Raw genomic sequence first — 22,463 nt, forward strand, 5'->3', positions numbered from 1 at the left:
GAAAGATGGTCTGTCTCCAAATCCTTGTGCCCTATCAGACAAATTAAAGTAAATCAAGCATGAAATGAAGCAGAAGAGCCGTGAGATAAGGCTCCTTTAAGTCGTTTACAGATTAGGATAGAGAGAGGTGCATCTGGTCTCTGGCAGTGGAAAAGGCCAGTTTCCCGTCTCACAATAGCAGCCTGTGTATAGGATTACCTTCCCTGTCAATGACAAGGCGAGCGGCGCCTGCAAAATGTCTCTAACTAACTTCTTAATGTTCCCATCTACGGGCTCCCTATTAAAGTATTACCTGCGACAATGGCAGAAATAAATTTTGATAAAATACAAAACAAACAGATGCGGCTTCCTGATTTATTGATGAGTTACGTGACCGATAAACTGGCAGGAGCCGCACTTGCAGCAGATGAGCCTTTGCTGTTATCAAGCACAGCTTTGCACTGCTCAAATCTGTAGATAACTTTCCAACTGGAATTAGTGACGCAGTCAGACACCCTGCGCGTTACTGGTTGGACTGGTACTTAAGCAGAAGCAATAGGATGCTGTCGCCTTATCTGATGGGATGTCGCTGATGGAGAGGGAGAGCCAATTTTTAATTGAAATTGGCATCCCGCTCATGGATGGAGGCCGACCTGGTTCTCAAGTAAAAGAAACACGCAGCCTTCTCATCTTATCAGTTAAAATTCTGCTGCTGTAAATTGGAGAACTTTTACATCCAACGAGAGAATTTACTGGAGATTTGGGTTTTTGTTCATTGTTTCCGGGGACTGGATCTGGCAGGGTTGTTCCTACCTTGAAGGTACTGTATAAAACTGCAGCGCATACAGTAAATTACTAACGATTTGGAAATGCCACCCTAGATGTTGTCTTCTGTACTTAATTGGGCATTACATATTAAAGAAAAAATAGAAGGAAGTCACATGAAGAGTTGGGTATAGAAAGACTGGAACCCTACAATTAATAGTAGAAAGAAGTCACATGAAGAGTTGGGTATAGAAGGAATGGGACCCTACAATTAATAGTAGAAGGAAGTCACAAGAACAGTTGAGTATACAAAGAATGGGACCCTACAAGTAATAGTAGAAGGAAGTCACATAAAGGGTTGGGTAAAGAAGGAAGGAGACCCTACGAATAATAGTAGAAGGAAGTCACATGAAGAGTTGGGTATACAAAGAATGGAACCCTACAAATAATGGTAGAAGGAAGTCACAAGAACAGTTGGGTATACAAAGAATGGAACCCTACAAATAATAGTAAAAGGAAGCCACATGAAGAGTTGGGTATAGGAGGAATGGGACCCTATGAATAATAGTAGAAGGAAGTCACATGAACAGTTGGGTATAGAAGGAATGGATGCCTCCAAAAGTAGAAGGAATTCACATGTACAGTTGGGTATAGAAGGAATGGAACCCTACAGATAATAGTAGAAGGAAGCCACATGAACAGTTGGGTATAGAAGGAATGGAAACCTCCAAATAATAGTAGAAGGAAGTCAAATGAACAGTTGGATATAGAAAGAATGGAAACCTCCAAGGTACTCTAGAAATAAGAATGTGTCTACTTTTCTAAGCCCGTTGGATTACTTGAACTTGTGTGTAACCCACCATCTCAAAAAAATGATTTCATGAAGAACTGTAGTTTTAGCATTGAGCTGACGGATCTGATATACTATTCTTTGATACTTAAAGGTATAGCCTGTTTAAAAAAAATTAAAATAAAGAATTTGATAGAAAATTCTGAGTTAATAGAACATGCAGAGTGCCAACATTGGCCACCATCGTTTAGCCCAAGCAGAAAGGAGCTAAAAGGGTATTTCTGTCTTTGGAGTATCCAAAACATCCAGCATTTACATGGCCAACCCATTGATTTTATTGCATACTTCACTTAACATGCAGTGGTAAAGGGAATTTAATAGTTTCTGCCATGTTTTCCCTCAGATTACAGCTGATCAGAATAGGTCCTAGCAGCAGGTAACCATGTGATTAAAGGGATATGTTATTATTATATTAAAAGGGGATAGAAAATATTTTACAATTTACTAAATATGTGTTAAACATAGAAAAGAAACCATACTCACCTGCCCCAATCACCTGCAGCTGGTGTTTTGTACGCTCCCTTTTCTTGTTGCCCTCCTTTTTTACCTGCTTTCACAGAAATGTCTGCTCAGACACTCACTGGCTAAAGCAGGTCACGGCTTTGCTAACTGACGAGATGAGTGAGCATTTCCTATATGGATGATACATCAGAGGCAGCAGAAACAAGTGGAGAGAAGTGGAACTGGAATGGTAACTGCAGGGAATTGGGGCAGGTGAGTATAGCTTCTTTTTTCACATTCTTAATTTTTCATTGGTTTTCCAAAATAAAAAAGAGGTATCAGGACATGTTGTATGACCCAAAAAGAGGACAGGGAGGAGAAGAGAAGCATAGCTTCATTTTTTGTACTGAAAGTACACTCAGTCCATTGTAAAACATTTTCTATCCACCGGAATATCCCTTAAACTTATCATCAGTGGACTTACCATCAAGGGAAATAAATCCTGAGTCATACTTGCTGGCACAATCCCAGTAACTAGATGTGGGGTTATATAAACCCAACCAAAAAGTAGGCTTTTGGAGGTATTTGTGGGAGTGGTATAACTGTTCCAATTTTCCCATTCGAAAGGGGACACCGACATGTAGAGCTTCAAATCTGCAGCCTACAGAACCTAACCCCAGTAAAATCTGCTTTTGTGGGGGACTATGAAATTGAACCCTCAGCAACTAGCCAATCAATTTCCACCAGAAAATGGGTTGTTTTCAACCCCTAATCCCATTCAGGATAGCAAAAGATTGTCCAACGTTAAATTCTAATAGAAAATCACAGCCAAGAAATACTTGAAGAAAAATAATTATAATTTAGGTTTAAAGGGAAATATCCTAAAATCTGTCTTATCAGCCTTGACTGTAAAATGGAATCTGTTGTCTCCTGTTATCAGCCATTTTAAGCTGAGAAGACGATAGCTGTAGTGTTCTTCAATGGGATTACTGACTACAGCAAAAATTCTAGTACTTTATCTCACATATCTTCAGGTTTGAGAACCTCCGGATACATTTACATATGTGTGTGGATGACATGAGTAGGATATGATGAGGCTTTTTATTGATTTTTTTTATGTTTAGTGACCTTTAAAACCAGTGTGACCAAGAAAGCAGTGATCAAGGAAATGTGTGTAGAATAGGTAGCTAGTTATCCATTATAAGAGTCAGTGTTGTCTTAGTGGCGTGTAGAAACAGCATTTTGTGTGAACATTACTTTAACTACAAAGTATTCAAAGTAGACAACCATAATATTGTAGATAGTGTTGAGCAAGCATAGAAATGCAGTCAGAGGTCTCGATTGGCACCATGTTTGACCAAGTGCTCGGGTTACTGGAAGACATATTAGAACTCCGGCGGTATTCTGTCAATTGAAAGAGTGGAGGGTGCCTGTTCATCTTCAAGGGATGTGTTAACAAAATATATGAAAATAAGAACAAAAAAAGGCATTACTTTACTGCAAGAAACATTGGAATTCCAGTGGTATGCTGTCAATTGACGGCATACCACTGGATTTCTAATTTGTCTTGCAGTAACCTATTGCATTTTTTTATTCTAATTTTTGTACATTTCATTACACATCCCTTGAAGGTGAACAGACACCCTCCGCTTTGCCAAGCAGGGGACACCTGGTTAGATGCTTGAGTCTCCCATTGATTTTAATGAAGTTCGTTACTCCAGTCAGGCACTCAAGCATAGAAAAATGCTTGATTTAAGTAGCGAGCATTTCTATCTACTCAAGTTTTCTATCTACTATGAGAAGAAAGCTCATCACTAAGGTCTAGGTAGATGTGTATTTATAGACACATTTGTATGCTGCCCAAACCACAAGTCATCGAGGAGGTCCCTGGAGGCTTCTCCTGGCCCCAATAGCCTTGATTGGTGGATCTCTCCCTAAACCTAAACAGAGAGAGCTCAAATAATCAAGATCGGGGGGGCACACAGAATCTACCGGGGTTCATCCGTATGACTGAGGGTTCAGGCAACATAAAAAGGATGACAGGTTTCTCTTGAATGAAAGTTTGCCAAAAAGTAAAAAATGTGCTCTAGTAAACAGAAACTATATATAGAGGAAAGCCTTACGGACTAATAAGATCTTTGGAAGGAACAGAAGGCAGTATGAACATCTGAAAGCAGTGAAAGGATAATCCAATTAAATTTACCAAACATGGTGGAATAGGCAGGGCCGTATTTACCACTAGGCACCCGTGGTCCGGTGCCTAGGGCAGCCGCCTTCAGACTTGCCAGTAAATCTGGTGTATTTTCAAGGTGATGGTGGGGTGTTGGAGGTATGTATGTGGCAGAAACCACACTCCCATTTCTTCCCCCCAAATCTTGTGCTGTTACCAGGATTGTTGACCATACACCTATTGGTTACCGCATGAGTGTCTGGTATCTGCTGCATGTGGTGAAGTACAGTAAATGTGTGAACGCAGCCTAAGACTGATCAGATATCAATGTGATAGGGAGTGAAGATGGGCGTCTTCAGGTTAAGTGCCTCGGGCAGCAGCAGCTGTTTTTACAGCCCTGGGAAGAGGATCAAGTTTTGGGATATAGAACCTGGAGTTTTGGTTCACCTCTGAAAGATTCCAAGCAGTACAGCAGAGCGACCAAAAGCCAACAGTAAGCACCTCTGTACTACCCAATACTGGTGTATTGTGAGGTCCTCAGACCACGGTGTTAGGACTGCTCAAAATTTTGTTGACTGTATAACATTAAAACCTATTGATAATCCACAAAAGTCTAACAAATTAGGCCAAATATGGGGGTTCTTGATCCAGAATAGGGTCTCTGCTGAACAACCCAACAATTGAAACACATGCAGACCATTCTGTATTCCTATAGTCTTCCTGGGAAAATTATTCTGCTAATGCTTCAGACTCCAATTGTCCATTGTGCATTGCAAAATGTTAATGCAAAATATTATGCAATCGTAGTAACTCTTATCAGCTGTGTATTTTGCTGAAACGTCCATGAAAAGAGCCGAGCGCTACTTTTCGAATATCAAATCCTTTTTCAAGGTTCCCATTACTGGCAACTGCAAATGCAGCCTCCACATCAGTTCAGTCGAGCCACTGTCCCTCAGAAAGCTTGAAAAAGGATTTGATATTCGAATCATCGCTTTTGGATATTTTCCTGAACTTTATGACTTTAACTCTTTGTAACGTTCAACAGGGAAGTGGACTGATGAATGAGGTGAGTGTATAAATTCCTCCCATGAGCTTTATATGGCCTTTTTTACTTATATTTTTTTATGCTGACATACTGATTTACAAAATTCTAGCGGCAGCCATTGTTTAGGCTTCTTCATTTATTCAGTCCTGGTTGGACATTTTTTTCTGTTTTCTATTTTATTCGTAATGACTAGAGCTGAGTGCAACTCGATCATATAATCATTCGGCGACTAAAGAAGTTGGATACCCTGGGGAGTCCTGGAAAACATGGATACAGCCAAAGGCCATAGACTGTATTCATGTTTTCCTGGATCCAATGCATCCGATTTCTTTAACCAGCGGTATTCAAATGCTAAACAATTGGACTTGAGTATGCTCTAGTTGTTCTCTTCTCTACTAATGACCCAAGCAACCGTTAAGAAGACCGTTCATTCTTTTGGCGGACGGTAGAATCTGCCTGACCATAGAATGGAGTCTATGGCACAGGCGGAGATGCACCTGGGTCACAGTCGTTGGACCTACATCTATGTCTAGCCATTAAGATATGTCTTGTGCTAGTCACAGACTAAATATTTATGAAATGTCATCCCTATAGATCGGGTGTACAAACATTGTTGGGGGACCAGAGAAATTTTTGTCAAAATTAAAGGGGTTATCCAGCGCTACAAAAACATGGCCACTTTTCCCCCTCTCTTGTCTCCAGATTGGGTGGGGTTTCAAACTCAGCTCCATTGAAGTAAATGGAGCTTAATTGTAAACCGCACCTGAACTGGAGACAAGAGAGGGGGAAAAGTAAGCATGTTTTTGTAGCGCTGGATAACCCCTTTAATACCAGCTGCAGCGGGATTTGGTCGATTTTCCCTTTTGGAATATGGATTTGCAGCAAGATTTCCTCACCGTTATCGTTTTTGCAGGGAGGTAATGAATTAATAATTCTAGCAACCTACATATTATATATGGAGCTGTAGATAGAATAGCTGTAAAGTGGCCTGAGCCGGCTGACCAGTTGGAGAGAATCCTGTCAGAGGAACTGGGCGATTCATAAATAACTTATTAGATGCTATTGATGATATGTCCAGTGTACAATGAGATCAACAAGGTTTATGGTGCAACTAAAGTGAACGCGTACATGTTCTGTATAGATGGAGGGTAAGCACACAAAATCCTCCCGTCCTTTTGTAAGCCTAGAGGCCCTGTTATACAACTATTCCACCGATATCAGCCGTTACGGACAATATTTGCTTCGTGTAATAGAAGAAAACAATCAGCCAACATGCGCAATGAGCTCGCATGTTCCTCCGAATCACCCCTTATAATAGGGGCTTAAAGGACAACTCCCACAGAAAAAATTTTTGGCTTATTTGACACACATTACAAAGTTATATAACTTTGTAATGTGGTTAAATAACCGGTCTGGCCCCCTTCCCCCACTTTCGGACCCCCGACGCCCCCCTCCGGGAGTTAAATAAATTTTACATTACCAATTACGGTCGTCACTGTCCTCTTCTCCCGGGCGCCATCTTGTGACGACGACGTCAGAGCCGAGGGGCGGTACGGGTCTTCTTCCTCCTCGGTGTCTTCATAGAAAGTGAATGGGAGAGAAAAGGCTGCTGGAGCACATGCGCACCAGCAGCCTTTTCATTGGCTGGAGTGCATCATATGGCTTCCAGCTTGCTCAGCCCTGATTGGCAGCCTTTTCTCTCCCATGGACCAGGAAGTGAGAGACATCGCTGGACGGCGGCAAGACGTGACGGAGAGGCGGACGGCGGGTGAATCGAGTGGCGATCGTCACCAGAGGGATGGTGAGTATGGTGTCTGTGGGGTTTTTTTTTTTTGGGGGGGGGGGGGGGCTAGCGAATTGTCCTTTAAGAAACCTCAGTGGCCTCTTTCTTTCTTTTTTTTCTTTTCTTTTTTAAACATTTTATTACATTTTTCAGTTTTACAAAACAAAAAGGAAAATAAGTAGCTAAAACAAGCTGCGAACCAAACAATGTAAGTGGTCTCTGATGATCAATGATTTTTCTGGGCCAAAAAACTTCTGCTATTTTTAATCTGTGTTTCCGTATCATGTGAACAGTACCAGTTTGCTTAGATTTTATCTGCGTTTTTTACGGACGTCACGGATGTGATATTCATGACGTCTGTAAAAAGTACGGATCCCATAGACTTCTATTGGTAAGCCATACCGTAATCACTACCGGCACTAGGACATGTCCTTTTTTTTTTACAGAATAGATTACGGATCAAAACTAAAACAGACTGTGTGAATAGCCCAATAAAAATCAATGTTTCACAGTTTCGCAGTTACGGACAATGTAACGGGACATGTGAATAAGGCCTAACACTGAATGTTTTGGATATAGATTTAGAGTAGGACGTGTTATTTATGGATATCTTCCTTTCTACTAGATCATTATGTGACTTTCCCAGGAATAGGACGAGTAACGCTGACCCTATGCAGATGAAAAACCTGTAGATAAGTAAGTAATCCTCACAGTGTTATCCTGTTCCAAAACCAAGTTTTGGAGCTGTCATAGGAGATAGGGAACGTCTGAGAACTCTTCTTAAATGACAACTCTATACGGTCTAATCGCCATGACTGATTAATTGCTATTCATTTGTTAAAGTGAAGAAATGAGGCCTGGGGGTTTCACTGAATACTTGGCTCTTTCTTAACTAAATATTGCAGCACTGGAAATAATGAATAATTTCCAATCAGCAGCCATGAATTGGAATCATGTTAGGTAGCTCTTTATTCTGGGTGCTAATAATTATATTCTCTTTAATCCAGGACAATGATCTACACCAGAGACAGGCACGCCGGGGCTAAGACATGGGCCTTCAGTGCAGTAAGGATCAGCGCCATTACCATTCATTGTAAGCCGGCTATACCATGGCAAACTGGAAATAAATTATAGTTATCACCTCAATATCTGATGTCATTCATACATGTAATAATGTCTCTATTTGCTGCACACTTACACTACTTAATCTGCCATTTTCATAGTTATAAAATATTATTAAAGCTACTACTACATACTACTACTACTACTACTACAATTACCACTACTCCTTCTACTATTTCTGATACTACTACTACTATTACCACCACCAGCAACGTTACTAGCACTTCTACTTCTATTACCACTACTCCTCCTCCTCCTTCTATTACCCCTACTACTCCTTCTATTACTACTACTACTACTCCTCCTTCTATTACCCCTACTACTCCTCCTTCTATTACTACTACTCCTCCTCCTCCTTCTATTACCCCTACTACTCCTCCTTCTATTACTACTACTCCTCCTCCTTCTATTACCCCTACTACTCCTCCTTCTATTACTACTACTACTCCTGCTTCTATTACCACTCCTCCTCCTCCTCCTTCTATTACCCCTACTCCTCCTCCTTCTATTACTACTACTGCTCCTGCTTCTATTACCACTACTCCTCCTCCTCCTTCTATTACCACTACTACTCCTCCTGCTTCTATTACCACTACTCCTCCTTCTATTACCACTCCTCCTCCTCCTCCTTCTATTACCACTACTACTCCTCCTGCTTCTATTACCACTACTACTCCTCCTCCTTCTATTACCCCTACTCCTCCTCCTTCTATTACCCCTACTCCTCCTCCTTCTATTACTACTACTGCTCCTGCTTCTATTACCACTCCTCCTCCTCCTCCTTCTATTACCACTACTACTACTCCTCCTTCTATTACCACTACTACTACTCCTCCTTCTATTGCCACTACTACTCCTTTTCCTTCTATTACCACTATTACTACTACTAGTCCTCCTCCTTCTATAACCACTATAACTACTACTAGTCCTCTTTCTATTACCACCACTACTACTGCTTTTCCTTCTATTACCAACTCCTCCTCCTCCCTCTATTAACAATACCACTCCTCCTCCTCCTTCTGTTACCACTACTTCTTCTTTTACCACTACTACTACTATTACTACTACTACTACTCATCCTCTTTCTATTACCACTCCTCCTCCTCCTTATATTACCAATACTACTACTCCTTCTTCTATTACCACTCCTCCTCCTCCTTCTATTACCAACACTACCACTCCTTCTTCTTCTTCTTTTACCACGACTACTACTCCTCATCCTCCTTCTATTACTACTACTCCTCCTTCTATTACCAATACTACTACTCCTCCTTCTATTACCACTACTCCTTCTTCCTTTTATTACCACCACCACAACTCCTCCTCCTCCTTCTATTACCACTACTACTACTACTACTACTACTACTACTACTACTACTACTATTCCTCCTATTTACACTCCTCCTCCTTCTATTACCACTATTACTACTACTAGTCCTCTTTCTATTACCACTACTACTACTACTACTACTACTACTATTCCTCTTATTTCCACTCCTCCTCCTTCTATTACCACTACTCCTTCTCCTTCTTTTGCCGTTACTACTCCTCCTCCTTCTATTACCACTACTCCTTCTCCTTCTTTTGCAGTTACTACTCCTCCTCCTTCTATTACCACTACTCCGCCTCCTTCTATTACCACTACTCCATCTCCTTCTTTTACCACTACTCCTTCTCCTTCTTTTGCCGCTACTACTCATCCTCCTTCTATTAGCACTACTCCTTCCATTACTATTCCCACTACTACAACTACTATTTCCTTCCTTGTCCATCATGTCCCATGCTGTTACTACCACTACTACTGTACTGTCTACTACTACTATCCCTACACAGTCTCATCCTGTTTTTTTTTTTTTTTTTTTTTTTTTTAAACATGGCTGCTTCCATCCAGAAACTGTACCTTGGGTGTTACTCTGCAGCTCATTTCCATTTAAATGAATAGAACTTAATTGCAATACCACACACAACCTGAGGACAAGGGTGGTGCTGTTTTTGCAAAAAAAAAAAAAGTATGCACTTTTCCTAGTCCTGTACAATCCCAGGAGATTTGCTTATCTTTTATGATGATGATGATGATGATGATGATGATTATTATTATTATTATTATTATTATTATTATTATTATTATTATTATTTTGTTTAATTAATAGTTTGTGTTATACATTATACTATTATTATTCATAGAATTTAAAAGTTAAAGTAAAAAGTATACACTACTATGCTCTTCATGCAGATATAAAACATATGTTTATGGCAGATGCTTTTTATCATAGAGATGGTTAATTCCCACGACGTCCTACCTCTCTCTCTCTAAACAAAATCATAGCCTAACCATATAAGCATAGTCATCATTGTTATCATCATCACCATCATCCTTATAAACAGAATATAACTCATCTACATTCGAGGTTTAAAAAAAACAACAACAACCCATTTACTAAACTGCCATTAATGTATGTACTCAATGCTTTATTGTTTAATCCGAAAGCGACAGTGTCAAATTAATTGTGAAATTAAATGTAATTCCCTGGTGTGCCTCCCTCTATATTATCTATGCGTTTTCTCCCTAATTTACACATAAATTTGTTCTTGTTTCTCCTGTGAAGTTTTGTTGTTGTTATTGTTGTTGTTGCTCTTGTAAGATGAGTTGTGTTCAAACTAAAAAAAAAAAAAAAAGAGGAGGAAAAGATGAAGCCAACATTGAAATTCATCTCACAGTCCAGAATTTACTTAACGGCCAGCCTGTGCGCTGTGATAAACGGAATGATGATCCGGCAACATGTCTTTATCCATGGTTTGCTTTAATTAACACCGGCTTGTTTGTTGAAAAGATGATTAATATGCCAATGAAAATTGCATAATTGAATACCACAACACTGGCACAATCAGGAGGACACATGCAGGTTTTTTTTTTTTTTTTTGTGTTTTTTTTTATTAACATTTTTTATATTTATTATTGTTACTATTGTTCTTGGTGTTCTCTTTTTCTGGAATTCCTTTTGACCAAATGTTAGAGGAAAAGAGGATTGTGCTTGGGATTCATCCAAACAAATAGAAGGGGGGGAAGGAAGAAAAAAAAAAAAAGAAGGCACAATATGCGCGGCTTCAAATATTGTAGCTTCGGATAATTAGACCTCGCGCTCGGTCCTGGTCAAATCCTGGGCAATTAAATAAAAATACCAGCTAGGCCGACATCTTGAATTGACAGAAGTTGTCAACTTAATTATCATTACTTAGGCCTTATGCACATTGCGAAGCCGTGTGCACGAGGGAGGCTGTATGGGGGCACGAGAAGCCCCTGCAACTTCATATTACCGAGCCGTGGGCACTCCATGTGCTGCTATATGGTGCTGTGTATGTCACATATTACTAAGAAGGATTTCTACATAGCATTGTGCAATGTGTCAAGAACAATTAGTAAATTGTTATTCGGGTATATAGAAACAAACCTCTGAATAATATTGGAGGTACATAGATATCCATATTATGGATATATTCAACTTGTACAATGCCATATTATTATGTGTATATATTATTTTACATTGAGTAGCAGCAGTATAGGGCAACACAGAGATTTATCAAACATGGTGTAAAGTGAAACTGTCTCAGTTGCCCCTAGCAACCAATCAGATTCCACCTTTCATTCCTCACAGACTCTTTGGAAAATGAAAGGTGGAATCTGATTGGTTGCTAGGGGCAACTGAGACAGTTTCACTTCACACCATGTTTGATAAATCTCCCCCATACTTTCTACTCTAATTCATATTAGCATTAGAACAGACATTACACTTGGGGAAGCTGTCTGTATCACTAGCACTGCAGCAGTTGTGGCACAGGATGGCAAAACAACTAGGAATAACTGTCCATCCCTGTTCTCTCTACTAAACTGTACCACTTTTGCCTCGCTACTGACACAGACAGCTTCCCCAAGCGTAATGTCTATTCGAATACCAATATGCGTTAGAATAGACATTATCAGAGGCTTAGGGCCCTATTCCACTGGACGATTATCGTTAAATCGTTCGAATCTAAACGATAATCGTTCATTTGAATAGCAGTTAACGACTAACGACCGAACGAGAAATCGTTGATCGTTTAATAAGAAGTCGTTCGGTCGTTCGCAGTAGTGATGAACGCAATAGCGACGACAAGATGACCGCAAGAATGATCATCAGTAACGATTATCTTTCCATGTGAATGGGTGAACGATTTCAGGTCTTTCGCAATAGCGGTCGTTTGGATGGTTTATCGCTAACGATTATGCGAACGATAATCGTCTTGTGGAATAGGGCCCTTAGTATCACTCACAGTGCTGCATGCCGGGACCATGGATTGATGCCTCTGCATGGGACTCTTTCAGGATCAGGGCTTGAGCAGCCCTGCAGTTCTCAGCAAAGCCAAGCAAAGCTCTTCCCTATCTCTGCAATCTGCTCATTAGCTGGCTGACTTTTAACTGACAGCCGTTCCTTGCAGCTCCTTTCCAGGTGCTCGGAAAAGCTGGATCCAGTCCTGGGAGAAGTTTCCCAGGACTGGATACAGTTTTTCCCAGCACCCGAGCAGAAGCGGCACAGAGTTAAAAGGCAGCCAGCTGAGGAGCGGATTGCCGAGACAGGGAAGTGCTTTGCTTTGTTATTATGGCAATATTCGTTAATCTCTAATAATAAAAAAGCTATTCTTTCCCATCTCCATGCCCCTGTAGCCGCAGTGTCACCACTACAGTAGGCAAATCCATGTTATTGTGAACACCAAGACAAAAAAAAGTTACCATTATATGGTGCTTCTAAGAGTTTATATACTGTATACATCACTAGCTCACACACAGACCCAGGTAGTATACCAGTATACAGAGCACATGTCTGTATTATATAGACACATATACACTCCATGTAATGGCGAACAACCCTTTAATATGGCAAGTGATAGAACAGTCCACAATTTTGTCTCTTGAATTCTAAAGAAATTCTTGGAAAGCAAAATCTGCTGAAAATCTAAAACATTTCCTTCCTGTGTGAATATGGCCAAAAGCCCTAAAAGCCAAAAATTAAAAAAATTAAAATAAAAAAAATAAAAATAAAAAACTAAATATAAAAAAAATATATATATGACCCCCTGAATATTGCCGGCCATAGTTCCCATCCTTGCACTGTTGCGGCATCTGCCTTAGATCCCTCTGCAGAGCGGACTTGTATACATCCCGGATTAAAATGCCTTCCACAGGATGATTACCAGCTATGTACTATGCACAAAAGAAGAAGGGTAAATACATATGTAAATGAGATACATGTGTAATCATGGTAATTCATTAACAATGTGGCATTATTCTGTGCCTGGTGGAATACTAGCAGAAATTAATACATTATAGCACGTAATGATAATAACCTGGAACGCAGCGCTCCTGCGGAAAACACACCGCCCAATATCCAATATATAAAAGAACTAATACTATGATTATTATTTCTCTATAGAAACTGTCTCTATATGATTTTCTTATTATGTGACATATGGTGGTGACGTATTCTGGAGGTTTGAGATCTAATTATGATTTAATTTCCCTTTAATCTAAGTAACACATATCCACACAAATAGTGAATTTCAACATCCTGGAAGTATACCTTCTGAGATGAGAGAGGGCGATTACTGTAATATACGGAATAACACATCACAACCGACGGCTGGTCACCCATGGATCACCCATCATAGGATATGCAGCGCCAAGAGGAAAAATAAGGACCCATCTGTAGCTGGACCTTAACACAAATCCCCCATCAGGTACATTGCTTTAAATTTTTTATATTAATAGACTAGCACTGGCGTGGGGATGCCCGTGTCACGTTCCATTTCTGGTCTATTCCTGGGCACCGTCATGTCCTAAAGCACTGGAGCTGCCCCCTCTGTGATTCTAATGGAGCCACGTCACAGAGGGGAGGTGGTTTCGTCACAGACTTGGGGCGGGCGGGCCCACCTCCAGTGCTCCAGGTCGGGGCAGTGCCCAGGAATAGACCTGTGCCGCACGCAGAGACCTGTCCGTGGTTCAAAAGAAGGACTGTGGCACTGGCATCCCCACACCGGTGCCGGTCTATTCATATACAAAATATATACCTGATGGTACATTCACTTTAAGGTCTTTTTACATGACCCAACATCGGGCTGCACAATGACACAAATGGGCACCGATCAGCCATGATCAGCGCACACTTGTAGCGCCTTTAATTGTCTGGGCTGCACTAATGATTGCAGTATCATTCATGCGGCCATTAGCATTTATTGTTACATACACAGATGGGTGACCTATAATGATACATTTGACCGCCGCTCAAAAGATTCGATCAGCCAATGAGCAGGTGTCTTTCCGCCTCTCAGCTGATCACTGTCACTTTTACAGAGGCTTATTATCAGGCGAATGAGCTTTCCTAGGAACTCATTGTAAAAGGGTCTATTTAAAGTAAACACTCTACGCTATGTTCACACTACGTAAATCTACGGCCATAGTTCTCGCCGCAGAACTACAGCCGTAGATTTGCGGGGTGGAACATAGCATTATTTGCTATGGGATCCCGGCCGGAGCGTACACACATCGTGTGCGCTCCGGCCGGTTCCCATACGGCGCCGCAAACAACTGACAGGTCCATTATTTGCGGACGGAATTCAATGAATTCCGCCCGCAGAAGGACCTGTCAGTTCACACAGTGAAGCGAGTGGCTCCGTCCGCTTGCTTCACTCTGTGCTATGGGAAGCTCTGATGCGGGCGTACGCTGATGCGCCTGCATCAGAGCTCCACGGAGGAAAGATCATCCGGCCGGTACTTAAGTACCGGCCGTGATGATCCGGGCTGAGACCGTCCGTTCCGTGACCCGGCCGGAGTCACGGAACGGCCGTCAAATACGTAGTGTGAACATAGCCTAAGGGGCCATTCACACATCTGCAAAACACTGTCCGTTTAACAGAGCATAATGATTAGAGATGAGCGAACCTGGAGCATGCTCGAGTCCATCCGAACCCGAACTTTCGGCATTTGATTAGCGGTGGCTGCTGAACTTGGATAAAGCCCTAAGGCTATGTGGAAAACATGGGTATAGTCATTGGCTGTATCCATGTTTTCCAGACAACCTTAGAGCTTTATCTAAGTTCAGCAGCCCCCGCTAATCAAATGCTGAAAGTTCAGATTTGGATCAACTCGAACCCGAACCCGGTTCGCTCATCTCTAATAATGATACATGATGCCGGGAGGTCCGTGTTTGCAGTCCTTTGCACATCTTCTGTGCTTGGACCATAATCACGGAAAGTGGGAACACCCTCTTACAGTGGAATTTTCCAACAACAGCAAGAAAGTTCACCAAGTATCTTGGTTATAATCAGATGAGGCAGGGGCACTCAGTTGCCCTTCATCCTATAGCGCAGCAATAGAGTTAGAGCATGTGCTATTTCTAACAATGTAAAAGCAGTTGTCATTGGACTTCCATTTAAGGGGTTATCAAGACTTAGAAAAACATAGCAACTTTACACCAAAAGAAGCACCTCCCCTGTCCTCAGGTTGGATGTGGTTTTGCAGCTCAGTTCCATTAAAGTGAATAGAGCTAAACTGTAATACCACACACAACCTGAGGACAGGGGTGGCGCTGTTTTTGCAAGAAAGTAGTTATGTTTTTACCAATCCTAGATAAACCCTTTAATGCATAACCTTTTCTGCAGCAGGTATCTGTTTAGCCGAGTAGGTGGCCTAAATCCACACCAGTGGCCTTTCATAATTTTTTTCTGTGCCTATTTATGAATATAGCACCAGAACCTCAAAACTACCACCTGAAACAGTCTTGGGCCACGTTCACATGATGTAAGACAGAAGTTTACATCATGTCTGTGATGATTTGTCATCATGTCTGTGAAGTTTAACTTGGCTGGTACTGCAATAACTGCAGCCGGATGAAAAAGTTGTCACTCTTGGGATAGAACTTTCACATTCAAACAATTTATCAACATCCAGAATTTTTTTTTTTGTAATGATAATCCATGAGCTCCTATCAACAACATCGACTGGTCACACAGAATCCACAGCCCAGCATACCGTGATAGTGCAACTGGATACACTTTGTGCTTTAAAGCCGAACAACTCTTTCCTTTTTCCAAACAAGCGTCTATAAACAAACCCTTAACTTGTCATCACGATCCTTAACTTATCCTCTCGAGCCTCATTTCAGAAATTTGCTGCTTTTGGACCAAGCCCGGTGACCTTTAGGCACCCGGCCAAGACGTCCCAATCGTAAGGGTTGACCGTGCCAGATCCTAAACATCTCTTTAAAGTCCCAGCCCCGTTTTGTATCTAAGCAGCCGGGGACTAAACACTCTTCATGCTTATGATTCAGCCAGCTCCAAACTAATTGCATCCTGTTTTTCCTCTAATAATCTGATGTTTTCTTTAAAAGCTGTGAATTCAGAAATGCCTGGTGTTACTGATTGCTATCTTCCAGAGAATGTTTCCAAGTACATGCCAGAACAAAACACAAGAGCAGTGATACTGTGCCAGAAAACAAATTTAGAGGGTGAATTGTGTGTTCTGCGATGACATATTTCCGTTTACCCGCTACACATGTACAATTGCACTCTTGCCACCGTGCCAGTTTAATATTATTTGCAGGCGCGGGTATCCGTTCTAGCTGTAAAAGTCGTTGCATTAGGAAGATTTCGGCAATAAAGTGTAAAGCTCTGGGATGAAATGATCACCCTTTTAAAATGACTTACGGGGACGCCGTGTTATTCTGCCTAAATATTTGTTTAGAAACACATTTTTGCTACCCTCCTGCATTGCGTGGTGCCAACTGTTTTATTGAAGCATTAAATGAAATGAGATTTTGTTGGTCTTGGTGTATTTAGATAAATCACCACTGGTTTGGACATTTATTTTTATTGTGCTAGTTACGAAAAGAGGAAAAAAAAAATCATATCATTGTGGTTACAGGAGAAATGTTGATTGCCGAATTGTTTTTTTTTTTGTATTTTTTTTAAAGGTACAGTAACTTTATGTTTGGAGCCATTTTGATTAGTTTTAGATAATTGGTTAAATCGATGTCTACAAATACTATGCAATTTTACCTCTATTTGTTGGGGTCCGAAACGACAGATCTGGCTGACAAGGAAATTTACAGAACGTCCCCAGTTACTTACTAGCGTTCCATTCGCCCCCTAATTAAGTAGAGAGGCCGAATTGTTTGGGTTCAGCAACGTTCTCCAAACTCGAACACTCAGCATTTCACACCCCGTGACTGCATAGGTTGGATCCAGCCCTGCTGAGCGTTTGGGTTTGGAGAATGTTGCCGAGCCTGAACAATTTAGCCACTTTTCAACTCACAGAAAATATTTTATTGTCTCTAATGCCCGTTAATCATCCCAAAGACTTGCCATACATGTCCACATGTCCATAACCCCATCAGGTGAAATATAGAAATGACCTGCAAACTATGCAAAACATAAACCAGGTTCTCCAGAACAGGAACCACCATCAAGGTGGCCATACCCATTAAAAGAATGTTAGCCAAACACCCCAATTTTGGTGCAGCCAGTCCACCATCTAACTGCTTCTCCCCCAAAAGAGCAATCTGGAAACAGCTTATACCCTATTGAGAAGATATGCATGGCCGATTAGAGAGTCCATTTTTATGGGGGGTCGGGGGCTGGCCATATACCTGAAATATGACCAAGAGGCTCTTCATTCTGGTTCATAAATAGGGTTCAATATCTTGTCCTAGTGGAGCACATTGAGAAGGGTTATTGAGAAGAGTTGTCTTCATGATGAAGATACAGTACAGCAGAAGATTTTGACGATCCCTTATAACATACCCTATAACCTCATGCTATGTTTACAGAGGGTATCACTCCAACCAAGACAACAGCTTTTCCTGGCTCATAGAAAGGATCCACACGCCCTAAGACATCCATGTTTCACAAGGGTTATTGACAAGGGTTGTCTTCATGGCACAGACACCTTGATTTTGACAATCCCTTCTAACACACCATACTCCATGCTAAGCTAATAAGGAAGATCCCTACAACCAAAACAACATCTTCAGTCTGGATCTTAGAAAATATCCACACACCTGGGACATCCATATGTCCCAAAAGAGCGTTCAGAGTGGTTATTGACAAGAGATGTCTTCATGATGTAGACAACAATTTTGACAATCCCTTCTAACACCCTATTAGACTATGCTAAGCTATGAGAAGGAATTTGTCCAACCATGTCCTGGCTCATCTATGGAGTCCACATGCACTGTAACATTCAAATGTCCTAAGAGATAAGAGAGCATTTAGTGAGGGGTTATTGGGAAGCATTGTCTTTAAGATTTGGACAACGTGATTTCAACACCTCCTTCTAGTACACCCTATTAGACTATGTTTTAGAGGGGACCTCTTCCCTCTACTAGCTTATATCCAGCTTCCTTTTTCCTTTCAACCGTGCTGTTGGTAAAACGGAGATTTGCATTATATCCTTGCCTGCCCCATCACAGCAGTGGGCATTTCCTTGGCACTGTCTTTATTAAATGGGATGTCCTTTAAATGTGGACAACGTGTCTATGGACATTTTTCTTTTTTTAGATGTTCTAACCTATTAAATAACTAAAAAGAAAAACATCTAGAACAACATTCGGTCTGTTCATGGGCTAAAGAGCACCTTATTTATCGGACTATATGGTGGGTCCACTTTCGAAGGCCTATAGGTACCCAGAGGTTGTTCATCGTAACTCAACCTTGAATCCATGGAGACCTTCATGTAACCACATTCCCGATCCGTCATATCTCAACATGCCACACCTTATACTACCACTTCACATCTAAAGTCACTACAGCTGGAGCTTGAAGACATCAGAGGACACTCTCACTACAGACTGACCAATCTCAGAGGGTTTCGCTTTTTTCGAAATGCTTCGTGTTAGCAGCTTGAGGGGTTCAATCAGCACTGCTTTGATCTCGGCTGGAACTATAATTATTTAACATTGTTACAAGGATTTCTATAATCCATCCTACCATTAAATCCCTTTTACACCCTCATCTTCTGAAGCCTAATCTGCATCTGTACACTCGGTCTGTCTCTTGCGCTGGTTTCATCAGGCTGTGCCATTCTCCAACATCCAAACTGATGATTCTCTCTTTTTTTTTTCTAATGAAATAATTTTCTTTTAAATTGAAAACTGAAAAGAAGGTCTTGTGCATTTGCTACCGTTTGATGGAATAGTTACAGTGCCTGGGTATAATCCTTCACCTATTATGAGTCCTAGAAATGTATTTCTAGACTATTTATTACTGTACATTTAATATAGCCATGTACTGTATATCCGCAATTTATAATTTATTATGTTGTATGGACCCCGAGCGTCCGTGACCTGTATTCTGTAGAGATGTCCTTTATGAATGATGTAGCTAAGCAACCTAAATGACTGATTCCGTCTTTCCTGCTTAGCCTACCATGTGTACAGTGTAGGACTGGCACACCTCCGGTGGGCCCCCAGCTTTAGAACCTGCACAAACGCTGACTGACAAGTTGTTTCTCACTGGTTCTTCATGGTGGGCCCCCAGGATCATTTCCTCTGGTGGGCCCCAGATACCCCAGTCCAACACTGCATGTGTATGTATGGGGGTAACTGTAATGGGTTCAGAGGTAGCAGTTGTATCATGGCCCCGATGCCTAAGAGGACTCCAAGTCCCCGTATCCCTATAAGAAGATACCAGCATTATGAGGGATACATGGTTGGTGGGTGGTGGGCTTCCATTTGTGCATTGGGAGCTAAAAGTCATGTCTCCATGCTTAGAATACCAGTAATGATGTCATGATGTATCAGTAGTGTGGAGTTTACAATGATCTGTTATAGTATCTGCACAATATAACTTGTAATAAACCTTTTAGATCCTACATTTGCTCAAAATAAAAAAAAAATCTGGTCTATTTTCCATTTTCCTTATTGGAGAAGAATAAGGTCATGATTAGAGATGAGCAAAATGAATATAATTTCAGTTTCACAAAATGCTTCACTCCCAGTGGCTGGGGAAGATGGATGCAGCCCTAGGGTGGCAACCATCTTCTACAGCCACTGGGAGTCACATGTAGTGATGAGCGAACATGTTTGTAAATTTTCCTACGTTGGTACCAACATGAGGCTAATTGTTTGTGTGCGCCGATAGCGAACAATCTGTTCGATGATCGGAATGGCTATAACGATAATTTTCTAACACGTTTGAACTTACCAACATAAGCAACTGCGTCATTTACACTTAGCATCTGATAATCTGTACGCATGTGCGCAACTCTAGACTGAAACGTATGCGATCTGTATGCAAATGCCTAATTTACGCTTTGTACCTGTCAATCTGTACGCATGTGCGTAGACCGAAATGTACGCTTCTACTGTACATTCGTTATTTGTTCGTGAATGTTCGGCGAACACGAACCGATCACAATTTTTTTTTTATGTCGATGTTTAGGATCCGAACTGAACATTGGGATGTTCACTCATCACTAGTTACATGCCAAGCAATTGGCGTTTCCCAAAACCAAACTTACTGTCATTTTGGTCATCTCTAGTTATGATTAATAAAATAGTGGCTATGTAGGTCGCAGAGATGCTGCTCAGAAACATATCTTAAAGGGGTACTCCGGGCTAGGTGTATTTTTAGGGTATGGCCGGGGAGGGCTGCAGGTCACTTACTTTCCCGGTTCCCGGCGCTGGAACCGGCTAGGTAAGTGATTGGCGGTGTGCTCTCTGCTGCCATCTCTGTCCATGTCAGGAACTGTCCAAAGCAGCAGCAAATCCCTGTTAAAAAATACCTCTACAACTCTGGACAGTTTCTGACATGGACAGAGGTGGCAGCAGAGAGCACTGTGTCAGAATGAAAAGAATACATCACTTCCTGTAGGACATGCAGAAGCTGATAAGTACTGAAAGACTTGAGATTTTTAAATAGAAGTAAATAACAAATCTATATAACTTTTTGATTTAAAAGAAACATATGTCACTGGAGATGCCCTTTAAGGTGAATCTGATGATATGGGCATTGTACAATGTATTTGCTATGTTGTATACATTATTATGTAGAACCTCCTGGTTTCTCTCAGTGAATCTGCTTTGTTTGCACTCTCGGCCATGTGTCCTGCACACTATCACATAGAGATAAACGTCTGGTCGGAAATCACGTTTTGTTTATTCCGTGGAAGAATCTGCAAATCTATGGTGAAATATGCTTCCTTTACCAAATAATATATCATGTGCTGGCTGGCCTCCGAGATGGAAAGGTCATCTGGGGAGAGGTCAGGAAGAAAAATGGATGCTCGGAGAAGTGCAGCTCTGGAGGTTAAAGGGAAAAGGTACACCTGTGTGGGTAGAGACAACAGAGGATGGGTGGGAAATGAAAGGCAGGATATAAGGTACAAACTCAAAGTAAACAACAGGAAAAGGAAAGATAGGAGACAGCGAGCCAAATGGCACCAACTAGATTATAATAACAAGATTGGAAAACAAAGCGCTTTATCCTGATGTGTGACCGCAGATAACGCCGCCATAAAAAACCATAAATGTCACCGCAGATAGCTGTTCTCATGTAAGGACGCTCATCGGAAACAACGAAACCTACACGTGTAGCTGATGACAGAACAGATGAGTGGAAGCATTGGCAGCACAACCAAATATCATGGAGGCCTCTAGATACAAGGTAGAAGGGGATGTCCTGCTGTAATGCCGGCTATCCTGTATGTAGCAGAGCTGTGTGCACAGGTATCAGGACGTGTAGGCCGGGAAACCAGAGAACCAGGAGGAAATACATAGGGAATATACAAAGTGTAAACTGTCTGCTTATCATCTATCTATCTATCTATCTATCTATCTATCTATTATCTATCTCCTATCTATCTATCTATCTATCTATCTATCTATCTATTATCTATCTATCTATCTATCTATCTATCTATTATCTATCTCCTATCTATCTATTATCTATCTCCTATCTATCTATCTCCTATCTATCTATCTATCTATCTATCTATCTATCTATCTATCTATCTATCTATCTATCTATCTCCTATCTACCTGTATATATACTAGTTGATCTCAGGTATATCTATTTATGTCTATCTATGAAGCTATCTATCTATCTATTATCTATCTATCTATTATCTATCTATCTATCTATCTATCTATCTATTATCTATCTATCTATCTATCTATCTATCTATCTATCTATCTATTATCTATCTCCTATCTATCTATTATCTATCTCCTATCTATCTATCTATCTATCTATCTATCTATCTATCTATCTCCTATCTATCTAT

At 41.0% G+C, this 22,463-nt stretch overlaps 2 protein-coding genes across 4 annotated transcripts in view; one reads left to right on the forward strand and one right to left on the reverse strand.

Annotated features, from left to right (window-relative positions):
- ZFPM2 (zinc finger protein, FOG family member 2) overlaps window positions 1-22,463 on the reverse strand; it is a 332,257-nt gene that overhangs the window by 215,325 nt on the left and 94,469 nt on the right. The window lies entirely within an intron of this gene.
- Window positions 5,131-10,724, forward strand: LOC138783047 (mucin-2-like). 3 transcript variants are annotated; one of them, XM_069957212.1, is made up of 4 exons: window positions 5,131-5,271; window positions 6,964-7,051; window positions 7,659-7,729; window positions 8,041-10,724. In XM_069957212.1, exon 4 carries the CDS (start codon window positions 8,186-8,188, stop codon window positions 9,149-9,151), a length of 966 nt encoding a protein of 321 aa, XP_069813313.1. In that variant the 5' UTR covers window positions 5,131-5,271; window positions 6,964-7,051; window positions 7,659-7,729; window positions 8,041-8,185; the 3' UTR covers window positions 9,152-10,724. The 3 variants fall into 3 exon arrangements, with proteins under 3 accessions (XP_069813313.1, XP_069813312.1, XP_069813314.1); XM_069957211.1 differs by lacking the exon at window positions 6,964-7,051; XM_069957213.1 differs by lacking the exons at window positions 6,964-7,051; window positions 7,659-7,729.

Source organism: Dendropsophus ebraccatus, chromosome 2 (assembly GCF_027789765.1).
Source record: "Dendropsophus ebraccatus isolate aDenEbr1 chromosome 2, aDenEbr1.pat, whole genome shotgun sequence".
In the NCBI taxonomy this organism is placed as follows: domain Eukaryota; kingdom Metazoa; phylum Chordata; class Amphibia; order Anura; family Hylidae; genus Dendropsophus; species Dendropsophus ebraccatus.